This window comes from Amphiura filiformis, chromosome 14 (assembly GCF_039555335.1).
Source record: "Amphiura filiformis chromosome 14, Afil_fr2py, whole genome shotgun sequence".
NCBI classification, from domain to species: domain Eukaryota; kingdom Metazoa; phylum Echinodermata; class Ophiuroidea; order Amphilepidida; family Amphiuridae; genus Amphiura; species Amphiura filiformis.
Window position 1 is genome coordinate 24,274,085 of NC_092641.1, and position 16,404 is coordinate 24,290,488.

At 37.5% G+C, this 16,404-nt stretch overlaps 1 protein-coding gene across 1 annotated transcript in view; it reads right to left on the minus strand.

Annotated features, from left to right (window-relative positions):
* LOC140169868 (uncharacterized) overlaps window positions 1–16,404 on the minus strand; it is a 39,334-nt gene that overhangs the window by 16,985 nt on the left and 5,945 nt on the right. Inside the window, exons 3-15 of the mRNA XM_072193180.1 lie at window positions 16,100–16,184; window positions 14,926–15,092; window positions 14,296–14,400; window positions 13,584–13,688; window positions 8,848–11,667; window positions 8,286–8,384; window positions 7,429–7,484; window positions 6,473–6,521; window positions 5,032–5,223; window positions 3,901–3,993; window positions 2,693–2,855; window positions 1,512–1,732; window positions 179–316 (exon numbers count right to left, since the gene is read on the minus strand). Coding sequence (XP_072049281.1) covers window positions 179–316; window positions 1,512–1,732; window positions 2,693–2,855; window positions 3,901–3,993; window positions 5,032–5,223; window positions 6,473–6,521; window positions 7,429–7,484; window positions 8,286–8,384; window positions 8,848–11,667; window positions 13,584–13,688; window positions 14,296–14,400; window positions 14,926–15,092; window positions 16,100–16,184 — 4,293 coding nt within the window. The remainder of the gene's footprint in view (window positions 1–178; window positions 317–1,511; window positions 1,733–2,692; window positions 2,856–3,900; window positions 3,994–5,031; window positions 5,224–6,472; window positions 6,522–7,428; window positions 7,485–8,285; window positions 8,385–8,847; window positions 11,668–13,583; window positions 13,689–14,295; window positions 14,401–14,925; window positions 15,093–16,099; window positions 16,185–16,404) is intronic.

Below are 16,404 nucleotides of genomic sequence, written 5' to 3' on the forward strand. Positions count from 1 at the left end.
ATCCTGTTATTTGCTGATTTAGTGAAAAATCTAAACGTTTTGCTTTGGACCTCACGCAATATCCTTCAGGGTTATACCCCTCGGGATATTCCTCGGTTCCAAAGGCGAAATGTTCAAATTTTTCACAATGCCCTCCAACTAACAAATGCACAGATATTAACCTCTAAGTAATACATACCTTGTAGCTGTCAAACTCAGCTTGATTGGCTTGTAGTTCACTATGAGCTAATTGTAAATCTTCTTGCAAAGATTGATTCTTCTGTTCCAAACTTCTCATTGTCCTTAAATTAGCATCGTTAGAAGATCGCAATTGATCCTGGAAATGAGAAATTGTAAATTTTTGTTGATTTAAAGTGGACTTACCAAGAAGAACCACTGAAGTATACAACATAACAATCTCTTCTATAGTTCGGCTTATAAATGATGAACAAGATTCGGTTTTTATTACTGCACGCATCAATAAAGTCCCAACTTTACACTCATGTAAATTGTAATGAAAGGGTGGGGCCAGTCAGGCATTTGCACAACGCTCAACTTGCATAGGTGGTGTGCTCAACTGTGTGTTCATCATTCTATATCAACACAAACTGTCAAATGTATCTCATTTTTTTGCCAATTATAAGCCAAAGAAAGTATAAATTGAAGATCTTCAAGACAACTTTTGTCATAGTTGCTCCTTTCTGGCTGTCAGACAAAGGGTCTTGTCTTTCAAAGGGAAGAAAAAGCAAATTAAAATTAATGCTTTCATAATAAAAACAAAGGGCGTCTCAGAAAAACATGAAAAACACTAATGTGCTCAAATTCAAATTTTATAAGCTACACACAGTCTTCTGAGACAAACCTCTTTTTTGCCTAACTTCTATCTACATGATGATGATATTGAACATGAAGTTAAGGTGGACAAAATTCCCAATGCAAACATTCAAGACCTGGCCAACAGAGCCTGTCACCTAAAATTCTAGAGCAAATGAAATATGGGAAGAAAGGGTTCTTAAAGTATGGGATCCCAATGGCATACTTTAATTACACCAAAATGTGTCATTGGCCAAAGATAAAAGCTATTGAAAAAAACTGGTTTCAATCGATGTGGCTCCTGATACGAATTGACACTAAAATCAGTTCCTTCAAATTATTACACTAGATTCTAGAGAAGTATGGTGCTCTTTTGCTCCGATTGACGCGAGTGCACTGTTAATGAGCGAAATATGCAGAGCTTTGTGTTCCCTTCAAGAGTGCCACTCTGCATCGACCAACCCCAACAGATTATCGGTTTTTGTAATGAGTGTCAGACGATTGAATCAGCCCACTTCTGTGTTTACGCTGTGCATACTCTCAAAATTTGAACAAGTACCGTTCTTCTCTGCCAGAGACTGTATGTAACAGTTCTCCATTATACCTACCTGGGTGTGTAGCAATTGGGATAGGCCATCTTGGCAAGACAACAGGTGCCCCATTCTTTCATAATCTAACAAAAGTTAGCAAAAGGAATTACATCCAAATAAAAACATTACCTGTAATTTATTATTCTCCCCTACAAGCTCTGCCATTTCCACTTTGAGAGCTTCCAATTGTTGCGTCATGTGTTCCAGCTGTCCGTGCATCGCTGCTTCCGTACTTCTCTGCTCAGTCTCAGACTTCTTGGCGTCGGCCAGATCCTTCTTGGTTTTCATTAGCATGGTCTTAAACTTGTTGGCTCGCTCTTCTGATTGGACTCTCTGGTTTTCAGTAGCGTCTGGAATAGAAAGTTAACTAATATTAGAATTTTACATCATTTGATATGTATACACTGCATCAGTCCTGTTACTTTATTTTCTGCCATATTCTGAGATAACGCATGTAACAGTGCAGAATGTTGATTGGAATTTCTCATTGCGATTGAATTGTGTAGTTGTTCTTGCCTGACATGATCGTTATTTCCTGAAAATCAGCAGAGGCAAATATTCAGCTATTCCCATTGAAAACAGTGGAATATTTTGGAATTCCAACCAAAATTTAACAGTTTGGATTATTCCAGGAGTGGAAGAAGTGTTTAAGATTTTGAAATTTAAAACCAAACTGTCTAATTTTAGGCCGAATTGTGCAAAATTCAACTGCAATTCCAGTTTGACATCAATATAACTCAGATGTGACCTTATTAATATCCCACACAAGTGTAGATTTCAAATTGAGTCACCCATTCTGGTATTTTTGATTATTTCCATCTCAATTTTCAGATCAGGTGATGGGAAACTTGGAATCAACTTTCATTAGCCTTAGTAAATATTCTGAAAATGCAAATAAATGACATGTCATGTGTGTGGGAATAGTGAAGATATTTGGGATAAATGGATCTCTGGGTGTCCCTGTAGGCAATATGCAGTCCCACAGCAGCAGATAGGTGTATCCCATCATGCTCTGCAGTACCACAGTAGAACTGCACATGCCATAGAAAGTGTACACAAAATCTCTCACTTCAACTTTCAATTACTCGCTTATATCAGGGGAGTTAAGACTTTTGTTTGAAAAAAATATGATCTCCAAAGTATTGTGAAACTATCTATAGCTCTCAATATCTAAGCCGCTCTCACTTATGTTTTGTATGTATTTGCTATGGAGCAAGCAGATGCATGATGGGATACTCCCTTTAGCTGCTGTGATGCAGTCCTAACATTTACCTTTTGGATAATAGAAAGGCATTGACTTTTCAAATTACCTATTTCATTCTGAAGAACCTCGGTTCTTTTCTCAAGTCGTTCAATTTCAGCTTTTTGTTCAGTCACTAGCGTGTCTTTCTCTTGTATGGTGGCGTTGAGTCCAGACACTGTCCTCTCGTAGTCTGCTATCTCCAGATCCATCAAATTACTTTGACTGGCTTCCTGTGGTAAGTAATACATGGATGTTATACAAAGGTTAATATCAAAAATGACTTCCTTCTAATATGAGTTCACATTTTTGGTATGCAAGTTCAGACCTGTCATTCACTGTAAATGTCCCATGCAAAGGATCAGTGGCGATGCCACTAGGGGGCATGAAGACCCAAAATTACGAAAATATCCTCTTTTGCGGCAATTTTGCGCAAAATTTGTTGATTCTGCCTCACTGTAATTCACTTCCCCCCATGACCCCTGAAAAAATTCCTGGTGCCGTCACTGCAAAGGATAGGTACTTGTGATGTGATTAAGCTAAATGTGATGATAGCTAACAAAAAAATAACAAAAAAAGGTTTGCCAGAATGTAGGGCATCCGAGCAAGAACAAACTAAATCCGCAATTTTTATCTGATCATGTCGCAAGGGCAAATCATGCCATCAATTGCAGACCTGCCAACCTTTGAGATCACAAAATCATATTCTGAAACCCCAAAAGTCACATTTTTCATTAAAAAACCCAATTAGATAACTATGTTCTTTAAGTAACATTGTGTCATGTTCCAGTTTTTTAACTCTTCCTTTTCCCTTTTTTCCCCCAATTTCATTTTGTATGTCTTTCTTATTTGCCTCATATTTTGTTTCTTCAACTTTCCAAAGCGTGCACAGCTGAGATTCTTTGGGCGCATCCATTGTCAAAGGAAAAGCCTGCTAGAAGATCTGATCTCTACATGCATATACATAGGAAACCTGGACATACACCCACACATCTCCTATTTAAATTAGTACGAAACACGCTATTAATGCATGCTTGTTTGTGCATTAAAACACACAAAAGCACATGTAATCATCCAAATAATGTGAATTATATTGTGAATTAAAAAAAAAAAATCAAAATTATTAAAGGACATTCTTCATATTTAGAATGCAATTCGATGTGTCTGATGTGCTCTCATGTTCCACAAAAAATACAGTCCAAATGCTCATACCCCATTCCTTAAAAACTTTGGACGATGTACGATACACATTTGACTACCCATGCAGCATAAGCTTACCCTAAGAGCTGCCTCCAGTTTCCGTGTGGTAGATGTGTGGTCATCCTTCTGTTGATTCAATGCCACTTGTAACATGTTCATTTTCTCTGTAGCCTAAAAGAAAACAAATCATCAAAGTATGTTATTGTTATGTATCATGCAGTTGTTTGAAAATTTCATCACGTGAGGAGACGGTCCATATGCTTCACTGCACCAGGTTTCGATACCATACATATCACCAGTTCTGAAAAATTGTGCTGACAAGTTTTCCTTATGCAAATGAGTTACATGTACATAATTTGCATATTTTGTGATGATCAAGAAATCAATTTTGAAGGCTGCAAATTGCCATCCCTTTACCCAGTCATATAATTTTATACTTTAACTAGAGAAATCATGTTCACAAGCTTGGGCGGATGGACACACATACTTGTTTGTCGTCTGAAGTATAATCTTGAGTGTCTTTTACAGACATCTTGTGCGCCTTTTTCTCTGTTTAGTGTGTTTTTGCTTGTGTGGCCTTTTTCAATACCTTTAAAAATGACCTATATATCCCTCTGAGAAAACTTGCTTCTGTGCCTACACACACAAGTAAAAAAGACACACAAGCATGTTTAGCAGAGATGCCAACATTAACATTAAAATAGGGAGGATTCAAACAAAAAAACAGAGGTTTTCAAAATTAGATGCAACTTCAAGGGCACAAAACTTGCCAGAAATAGTGAGGTTGCCAAATTTGGGTGTCAAAATGAACAAAAATGTTTACTAAAATAGCCTCCCTCTAAAATAAGGAAAGTTGGTATCTCTGGTTTTGTATATACAAAATGTATACAAAAAAAGACACACAAGCACCCCCTTGTGAGAACAGACAGACGGACTGACGGAAAACCAAGAAACACAATGCCTTCAGTGGAGGAATAATAAACTTGTATGATTCAAAGAAGAACATTCACAAGAATTCCCATTATGATGCCACTCAGTTTCACTCAAAAAACCTGAAACTGGTGAGAAAAACCTGAAAAAATGTGTGAATGCGAGCCAAAAATCCACAAAACGGGCTGAAAATAAATAAAAACAAGGGAATTTGGACTCACAAAAAACCTGATAAGTGGCAACTCTGCCCATAAAATATTACCCCAGACGCCATCTTACCTCATCTTTCTCTTTACTGATCTCATCTTTCTCAGTCAATGCATTATCCCTCTGTTGCTTAGCGACTACCAACTGGCTGCGTACTTCGGACAGGTTCTTCTCCAAGGACACAAGTTCTTTCTGGGCTTTGTCAAACTGTACATTCAACTCTTCCTTAGCTTCCTTGGCAAGTGTACACTCGCTGGATAGATTCTAGGGAGAGTTAAAACAAAATTATGTGCTAGTAAAGAGGGTAACACATCCTGCACAAGAACAAATAAACACAATGGGGAATGATTACTCGCTACAAGAGGAAACTGAATATAATTAATAAGAAAGAAAGGACAGTTTACCAACCCAAAGTGTTACAATTAAATAAGACAACAAAAAAACACAAATCCCGCCCGGCACACAATCCAACTTGAAAAAAAAAAAAAGCAAGAGAATGTGCCGGCAGGGGATTTGAACCTACAACCTTCCGATCACTAGACGGACGCTCTATGCATTAGGCTACCAGCTCCCACTGATAAACGGTGGTTAAAACTGGGTCTACAGGAGATCATTACTGATGCTTAATCGTTTCCCCAGCATAATACAAGTTAAGTAGGTAATGGGGCTGCGCATCCTGCACAAGAACAAATAAATAATATTAAAATGTGATTCTATTTAATATGACTTCAAAACTTGAAGAGTACTTGGTGATTGTGTGTAGAAAGAGGTAAGATACTATAGGATACATTCCTAAAACTTTTAATTTTCATAATTATCTAACCTTCTGTGCACTGATTTGACATAAAATATTAATGTGAATTTGAGGCATACATATATGTTACCATAAATCCTGACATGAAAAAAAAAAATGCATTTAGCACTTCGGCTTTCAGTGCACCTATTGAAAAACAAGACTTGATACCTTATTTATTTATTTATTTACTTGAACGGACGCTTTTGAATCAGCGGCACATGCCTAAATTGGTGGTGCGTTCATATAGACAAAAGAAATACATTTAAAAAACAACAACAACAACAATAACTCAAAGGAAACAATAATATAAAATAATGTACAATGTATAAAAGATACACAACCCACTCACCCCTACCCCCACACTGAAGGTTAGTAACTATTTTCAACTGTTGCGATTTGGTCGTTCACAGCATCCTGCGAAGGGTAGTGAGCTTTGGCAAAAATTGCATTGATCATTTCATAGTGAGTGTATAGAAGGATTCAAATATCACAGATATACTTTTGTAAGTCCTGTGGTTCTTGAGTTATGTTGTAAAGAGAGCTGAAACCACATCACCTTTGTAAAACCTACATAACTCATTAACAACAATAAATCAAGCAAGTTTTCAAAGTATATAATTTGTAGACTGAACATCAAGGTGTTATTTTTCAATAATATATTGATATAGACAATGAAAAATGATCTTTGTGGCTGCCTCAACCAATACAATTACTTACTTTTAAGTCATCTTGAAGCTCGGTCACATTCTTGTTCAGTTTATCACATCTGAGAAAAAGAAATCATTTTAATTTGAATATCATTGTGCTTATATGGGACACGATCAAGGGAAATGAGTCTGATGTCGCTGATATTGATTGTGAGATATTGGTAAAGAAAGGGTTAAAATTCTTTTGTTTTATATTGTTTTCAGCGATTGATAAATTGACGTAAATTTGCAAAGAAAAGTCGTATCAACATGGGGTTTTCAGTTTCTGAAAGCTCTAAATGTCCTCATTAGAAGCATAAATAAAACTCAGTTCCGACCAGGCTCGACATCTGACTCATTCCCCTTGATCATGTCACATATATTCCTTTCTTTTAAAAACAAAATATGAATTCGGTATTAACAGTACTCTGTTATTTTTATGTAGTTTTTCACAATTTTTAAATTTTGGGAAATTGCACAAGTTGTTATTTTGAAAAATGTATGTCAAGTCAAAGGTAACATCAAATTATTAAATATATATTTTGCATGTTATTATTTTTATTTCTATATGACCACTCGTGAAAATTACAGCATGTACAGCAAATTCCCAATCAATTCTACACAGAATAAGAGCTTACAATTAAACCTCAAGTACTCATTACTATTACAAGTACCTGAATATGATACCCTACTCAGTCGCATATCCCATACCCGCCTTTGCCCTACGAACCTTCCCCCAGCCAAAACCTATTTTGGAAAAAGACATAGGGTCACCCTGTACAATGGGCAATTCCAGTCGGAATCCATATTGGAATCCCCTATGGAAAACATGATCTTAATCTCCCACTCAGGGAGTGTGAATTAAAAATGGAGTTACCTGGAAGAGTGACTCTATTTGAAATCTACACCCCCTGTGTAGGAGATTAAGGTCATGCCTTCCATAGGGGGTATATGGATTTCAACTAGAATATCCCAATACACCCTTACCTTTCCTTCTCAGCATCCAATTTGTCCTGTAATTTTTCATACTCAAGTTGAAGGTTCTATATCAAATAAAATGCAGAAACACAAATTTAAAATTTTCAGTAGTTTTTGAAATGTTCTTAGCTATACACATTTGTCTAATCATTTTGGACCAACAATTTGCTTTAGACAGAGGAGCAAGATGTTGTTATAATCTAATATGGTAGCCTATAATTCTCTGTCCCTCTCTATCTATCTTAGTTTTTTACAACATTAACATGCTCACTTCCTCTTTGAAAATTAGGATTTGACTGCATTTCATAACTGGAATTTTCAAAATCTAAAATCTAAACTTTAAATCATGAATAATTTGTGTCAACTTTCAGAGAATTCCAAAATTTGTGTCTTTATAATTTACGATTGTATAGCTTTCTCTCTCTTTTTCCATATTGTACACTGTTTGTACAAACTGTATCAAAATGATTGGAACCAACGACTTGTCATTTTTGCAGAATTTTTACACTATGTTATGTACTAGTTTAGACTCATTTTTATTCATATATTTGAAATTATAGTAGTTTTATCTTCTCTAAGAATTTGATATGAGTGCTTCAGCTATAGTTTGTTCAAATTATAATTGGCGAAAATTATTCTGTTTTTGTTACTGTGCGCGTCAATAAAGTTCCAACTCACACTTGCGTAAATTCACATTAAGCGTGCGCCAGTCACACATTACGCAATGCACAACTAGCATAAGTGCTGCACTCAGCTGTGTGCATGCCATTCTATATCAATACACAATGTTATGAGTCTCATTTTTGTTGCCAATTATAAGCAGAACAAACTACTTTTTAAGAAATGTGATAATTCAACTGACAAACCTGATAACTTTCCATATGCTGTTGAGTACCAGACAACTCTTTCTCAGCTTTGCTTTTCCCTGCTTTTAGTTCATTTAGTTCTTCTGTCAGAGATGCAACCTGGAGTGATAAGACAAATATCAGAGTAAGAGATAACTCATCATAATAACTGCACTCATTAAAAAACATCTATAGTTTTAGTATCAAATGTACCACAAATTTCAAATATCTCTTAGGCTCAGGAGCCAATATTTATATTTATATTGTTCCCTCTGTCTCGTTTGTTGCATCCTTTTCACATTTTGTCTTCTTTTTCAATTGGTAAACTCATATAGGCCAACAAAGAAGGCTTGTAATACAATACTTTTGCTTGTTTATTATTTAGTTTCTTTAGAAACTAATATTCTTTCATTAGCCTGCATCCATATTACCTAAAGAAACTGCAGTAAATTACCTCGGGTCAACTTCCTGGGTGGATCCTGGGAGAATGGGGGAGGGGGTAGGTCCCCTGAGAATTAGAAAGTTTTTAAAATACTTCTGAAATATTAAATTTTTCAATTGAATATAGTACTATGTAACTTACCTGCTTTTTGGAGAGTTCCAATTCCTTCTTTGACTTCACAGCTATCAACTTCAACTTCTGACTCTTATCCTCAAGCTCCTTCACCTGCTTCCCCTTGGCAGCCAACTTCTCCTCTAGTTCTTTGACTTCATCTGGTGAGGTTTTCAGCTGGACAACTTCTTCCCTCTGGACTCTGACCACTTCTTCCCTCTGTACCTTTTCCGCTTCCATTTGTTCCAGTTGCGCCTTCAAGGCTTCGCAATCTGCCGCAGTCTTCTGCAATTCATTCTTCAGGTCTTGGTTCTCTTTGCTGCACTCATCGTACTCCGTCTGCACCCCCTGCAACTTGCTGATGGCTTTGTTCTTGGACGTATCCAGGTCGTGAATCTGCTGAAGAAGGGACTTCTCGCTTTGAGAGTCGGACTCGGACTGCTGCAACAGTGCTTGCAAATCTGCATACAGATTGTCTTTTTCTGCGCGTAAACCTTCCAAAGTCGCGCTGATCTCATCTTTTGATGTCTTCAGGTCATCACACTGTTCCTTAAATTGATTCAACTCCTCCTGAAGTTGACCTTTCTCCGTTTTCATTTCATCTATTTTCTGTTTCAGCTCACTTATCTCACCAACATACTTCTCATTAATCATCTCCGCATCCGACACCTTCTCTTGTAGTATCTTATTCTCATTCTGCACATGCTCCGTCTGTTCTTGAAATTTCTGTACCTTGGTCCGACTTGCTTTTTTAAGTTTCTCAAAATTGGTGGCAAATTTCTGCTTTTCCGCCTTTGCATCTTCAAGTTGCTTTTGCAGACCTTCGCTAGCCACACCCGCATCTTTCATCTCCTTGTCTTTCTCCGTTTGATACTCTTGAATCATTTCCTCCTTCTGGTCAAGTTGTTCTTTCAACTCTTCAATCTCTACATTCAACTCCCTAACTTGCTGCTCGTGCTTCTCCTCGATAGCTGTTATCTTCTGTTGCAAATTTTCAACTTCGCGATCACTTTTAGCCTTTTCCTCTGCTAACCCACTCAACTTGGCTTCCAAATTCGACTCCAGTTCTTTATCTTCATTCCCCATCTCTTCCTTGACCTTTTGACCTGCTTCCACCTGTTGCTTCAACTGCTGACATTGCATCATAGACATCATATGAGCTTCTTTGATGGTCTTCAACTCCTCCATTAACTGACCATTTTCTTCCTTATCCGATTCCCATCCTTCATTTAGCTCCTTTATCTGTGCAGTAGCTTCATTAACCTTGCCCTCCAAATCTTTGTTGGCATCAACCAAGTCTTTCTCCAGTCTATCGCATGCTTCTTTCACACTATCTCTCTCAGTCTGAAGTTTGCGGACTTCCTCCTGGAGCTCCCCAGCAGAACTTTCTTGTTGGCCTTGCAGTTTTTCAAGTCTGTTAACAAGCTCATCCTTTTCTTTAGTCACTACCATCAATCGTTCCTCCAGATCCCCTTTCACACTATCTCTCTCAGTCTGAAGTTTGCGGACTTCCTCCTGAAGCTCCCCAGCAGAACTTTCTTGTTCACCTTGCAGTTTTTCAAGTCTATTATCAAGTTCATCTTTTTCTTTAGTCATTACCACCAATCGTTCCTCCAGATTCCCTTTTGATGATAATTCTTCTTCTAAAGACGTAATCTGATTTCTAAGAGCATCACTATCCCCAACCAATCGTTCCTTTTCATCTTGCACCCCCTTCAACTCATTTTCAAGTCCACAACATTTTTCATTGCTACTTGTCAACTCTGCCACCACCTGTTCCTTTTCTTCACTTAGCACCTGTACCTGTCCTTGTAAGTTTTCAATAGTATCTTCTAATGATCTGATTTTCATTGACATCTTGTCAACTTCTTCTTTCATCTCATCCTGACCAAAAGCGCTTCTTGATTCCCGTTCTTTGGCCTGCTCTAGATCTTTACAAACAGTATCTTTTTCATGCTGCAATGTGTCAAACTTTGATTTCAAATCTTGTACGACATTGGCAGATTCCTCCACTTCACCTTTGACCTTTTGTAATTCTGTAAGTACTTGCTCCCTCTCCAAAGACACTTTTTGAAGTTGCTTCTCCAATTCCTGCTTATTATTTTGCGCTTCTTCCAATTCACGTCCCGCATTCTCAACATCACCTGATAGCTGACAGATTTTAAGCTGCGCCTCTTCTTTTCCTTGCTCGATCAAACTCAACTGCGTTTTCGACGACTCCAAGTCAGTCAGGACTTGGTTCAATTGCGATTTCAGTTCTTCGTTCAACTGAGCTGCTGCTTCTTGATCTTGCTTTCCTGAGGTGAGTTGCGATTGAGCGCTATCTTGATCTGCTTTCATCTGTGCGATCTCATCTTTGAATTGCGAGATGGTTTGTCCATCGGCATCATGTTGGTCCCTCAGTTCCTTCCTTGTTTTTTCCAACTCTTCCCTTGCACATTCTGCCTCTGCTCTAACGTTACTCACTTCACCCTGTTCATTTTCTAACTCTTTCTTCAGCTCATCTACAGTCATATCGGAATCTTTCTTCAGTTTATCATTAGCAGATTTTAATTCTTCAATTTCGGCCTTCAAAGTTTCTTCCGATTCTCTGAATTGCTCGGTCTCTCTCGCTACATCCTGCAATTGCTGTTGCAACTTGGCGATCTCTTCAGAAGCGGCTTGATGTTCTTTCTTAACATCCGCCAATGTCTGTGCCAGATTGTCTCGTTCACCAGTGACTTCGTCGAGAGAGGCTTGAAGCTGATCGCTTGTACTGGAATGTTGTTGTTGACTTTGTTTATAATCTTTGAAAGACTTGAGGGTTTCATCGCGGGCAGCTGTTAAAATCTCGATCTGCTCTTGAAGATCCTGGAAATGGAATTGGCAAAGACAGAGATGGAATAAAAACTATCAAATATTATTTTGTTCAAATGACTGCAACAGTTGTTGGACCAATTAATATACCATATGTATCAAAAGGACAATCAGTGGTTTTATGAAGCAGAATACCGTAAAATCATCAATATTCATCAGGTTCTGAAAATATTCAGGTTTTGAACCATGTCATGTACCACTTCCACTCTCCTTAAAACCACATCACTTTTCAACATTTTTTCACCTCAATAACTGAGTTCAATCCAGCCAATTTGTCGTAACACTACTTGAGGAATTCATAGTCTTCATAAATGCCAGCAAAATCTAGCAAATCTGAAACTAATTGTAAGACAAAAACCGACCCGCAGACACCAACAGTGACACTGAATATGCCAAAGGTAAGAGTGACGTAAAAGAAATCGTCCATGACACTCTCTCAAACAAGATATCGATATCAGCACCACTGGTCAACAACATTGTAGATGCTCTCCTGAAGTCACCTACAGTGTTTTCATTATTGGTTGAAGAAGTCACCAAAGCAGCGCATGAAACACTAACCATCAAGGTAAAGCAAGAAATCTACGATTCCATCTCCATGGATACTGCTGAAGTAAACAAAAATTAGATCGAACCTCTCAAAACAGAACTCAATGATCACAAGCATACAAACAACAGCATCCAATCTCAGTTAGATGAAGCTGAGCAGTACAGCAGAAGAAACTGTTTGTTACCACATGGTGTGCCAGAAGAAGAAAATGAAGACGACATAGTTGAGCTAACAGTTACCAACATTAACAATAATCTTCATCTTGATTTTGTCACTGAAAGATTGGACAGAACGCACCGCCTAGGGAAACGTAAGCCAGGATCTAGCAAACATAGGTGAATCATTATCAAATTTGTTTCTACACTGACCACACCCCGATGTATTCAAAGTCAGCTCAAAGGCAACAAATTGGTCATCACAGAGAGCATGACAGCCCATCGCATGTCAATCTACAGACAAGCCCAACAGATGGAAAATGATAGCGTCAAAGTAGCAGCCTGGTTGCAAGATGGCCGGATCTTGGTGCTGGACAACTCAGGCAACAAGGTACTTGTGAAATCTTCAGCTGATCTCGATCGCATGTACTAAATTGTAAAGACATTTTCCTTTTTTGCGTTCTCGCAATAATGGAAATCATTCTAATGGTAAGAGACCTGGGGATTCAATATCAGTAATAAATTGTAGGTACTGAGCAACTTAGTAATGGTAGTGACAAATGTCGTCATTAATACTATTTCACTTTGTGTTAATAATTTATGAAAATGGCAAACCTGTAAGTTATCTAATACACACAAAATCTGGAATTTCACATGAAACTAGAATATCTATTATCAAATTGATAAACCATGGTCACTACTGGTCATCTAACAGCATTTCTGATTGGTTGATAACTTGAAATGCTCATTTCAATTGCCAATTATGACAAGGCTTTAAACTATTTTATTTATGATCAAACTTGTATTTGCAGATGTTCTTATTAATACCCTCCTTGATTGGTTCAAAGTTGGACACAATATTCATTTTGGCCAATCAGCAGGTAGTTCTCATGGGGTTAACAAAAGAGTATGAGCAGTTGATGCAGGGGATAGCCAGTAACACTTCCTGCACCAGTTATTTGCAATGTTTGATAAAATCCCACAAGAGCTATATTTTTGGATCAATTTTATCTATTTCTGATTGCTTTTTTTTAGAAAGTGACCACATCATGTTAAGTTGTTTCTGCGTAATTATTACTGGATTTAACCAATTTAGTATGGCAATTGTTTTAGAAAGTGACCACATCATGTGTTAAGTTGTTTCTGCATAATTATCACTTGATTTAACCAATTTTTTAGTTTGCAAAGTTCTCTCAAGACTTCCCTACCTTATTTTCCTTGGCTAAGGTCTGCTGCTCCTCTTGCACACACTGGAATGTTGACGTCATGGTGTCATTCTTCATTTGCATACACTCCACCTGTTCAGTGAGTTCCTAAATCATCACAAAACAATTGTATATATACATAACTTAAATTATAATCTAATACATATCTTAATTGTTTGAGTGATCAATGTCTAGTTTGCATGTAATTAGGTATGTCATTATGACCTTCCCAAATCATATCAATAACTTGCTGGCTAAATCCTGGTCAATAATCCACACCTTGCCCAACAGGTGAAGCATTTTGTAATAACCCAAACAATCTTGGGTACTAATAAGCAACTTTCAAAATGATCTTCTTGGCTCTTAGGGCACTTTTACTGTTATCAGGAAACTTATACCAATCTTTCTCTCATGATTATCTCATGAAGATATTTCATGTCCCCATTCACATAGCAGCGTTGTGTGGGGCAAAAGTCACACACTGTATAACGGCACTTGTGAACTATTTGGATACTGGATTTAAGCCACAAATCCATAAAGTTACTTGCCCTGGGTATGTCAAGTATAACTAACAGAATTCGAGGAACAAATGTTACAAAGTTTACACTGTAAAGTTTGCTGAGGCTTGTGGATCAACGTCTAGGTGTTATTCCTGTGCGTATGTAGTGCACTATGATGTGTTTTTTTTTCTTTTTTTTAAAAAGAATCAACTAACCTTATTAGCAGCTAGTGATTTATCCAACTGCTGCTTATAGTCATTCTTGGATGTCTCCAAATCATCTCTTTCAGTTACAGCTTTGCTCAATGCTTCCTCCAGTGACTGGACAAGTAAAATATAGCAAAAACATCTTGTTAATGCGAGAAAAAAGCCTGTTCTACGGGTCTGACCCACCCAGAATTTGCGTTTTGGAGAATTTTTTTTATTTTGCTAAAATCATGTAAATCAGCCGTTTTAGAGCCATAGTTTTATTACTTTTGGCTGAACATTTGTAGAAAAAACGTTTGCACAAAATCTTCTGATTTTTTTCAGATTTTTCACATTTTGGTGAAATTTTAGGGTAATTCTAGCCAAAGTAAGACCAGGGGTCCAAATTTAGACCAGAGGTGCCTTTCACTAAACTTTACGAAGCTTTGCAAGTCCCAAAATGGTTTGTAACTTACTTACAAATGGCACCTTTTGTAAGTATGGTACAGTAATAAGGATTTACTACGGGGACCTTTTGTAAATTTATGTCTAGTATTGGGTATTTGTAACTTTATGAATGGTTACTTGAGTTATGAAGGGTTAAAAGTTTAGTGCAATGGACCCCAGGTTTTGTGTTTATGGATCTTGGTTTGTGCTCACCCTGTGTATCTCCACTGATTCTTGTTGCTGTGTCTGTACAGCATTGTATGCAGCCAACAGCTGTTCTTTCTCTTCTTTCATCTCAGACGCCTGTTGGGCCAAATCTGTGTCTCCTCCATCGGCTGACTTCCGATCTTTTTCCAGTTCTTGACATTTCTTATTCAATTCTATCAAAAAAAAACCCAAAAAAAACACCACCCAACATTAGCAAAGTTGTAAATATTCTTGACATTTGAGCACCATTTACCTCACTTGTGACATTTCATAAACTATGCAAAGTGTTGAATGGAGTGGAAGGAGGTGATACGCAACATGTTAGCGCTGCAGGGATTTGAACCTACACCTCCAGCTAACCTGCTTTTATAAAGTCTTTATCGATGCGCCACCGTGAACTTACACATTGTTGTAATAATAATAATAATAATAATAATAATAATGAAAGAGAGATTTAATATAGCGCCCAATGCAAATAGCCTCTGGGCTTTACAAAACATAAAACCTAGGGAACAAAATTTAAAAACAATATTTAGCTTAAACCTACTATTACAAATACACAATTTTGCAAGAAAATGACCGGGTATATTGCACAAGATTGGAAGCACACAGCAACTCTTAGGTGGGGAGCCGAGCCGGGAGAAAGAAAACAGAACAAAAACAAGGAGCCGGCAAACGCAGACCAGTCCACCACCCTGAGTCACTATGCAAGTCCAATCAAGTAAAAATAATAATGGCAACAACAACAATGCATTAACAGTATTAAACAAGTTAAAAACAAGAATCAAATCAAAAGCGAAATGATTCCAAGAGTCAGATCATGCAGTGCTCTGCAGCCGGACCTAAACGGACTGAGGCACAGATGACAACTCAAACAAAAGGAAACGGAGAACTGCATAACCCAACCATGAGAAAAATACAGAGCGGCTTAATGGCAAACCATCAGATTTTATACGAGTTTGATCCAAAACACAATAAAAATATATATATTATATCAGCTACAAAGTACAATAAATATTATAATTCAGATCTAAAAGCTGTACTTTGCATAATAACTTAAACATACTATTACACATACACACTATTGCAAGGTAATCGAGTACATGGTTGTATAAGATACTTCCCCTAAATATGCTAACTGTTGAATGGAGTGGAGGGAGGCAGGGGATTCTCATCTTACCTTCACACTTTGCTTTAGTCTTCTGTACTAACATTGCCTGCTTCTTAATGTACTTGATCAGATCGTCCTTGGCCAAACTCTCCAGCTGCAAACAAACATAAAACAAACAAAAGGAAAAATAAATTGTCAGTAAGTAAAAAAAAATTAGAATCTGAAGGAAAACAAGGCGGTTCTCGAACCACGAGTCTCGCCTGCTTTCGTGACCGCCTGCTTGTCATGCCCATACGACAGTATTTACTCATTTGACCTCAGATGACCCCTGGTGACCCAGAAATGACCTTCCAAAAATTTGGCTTTAAATGTTG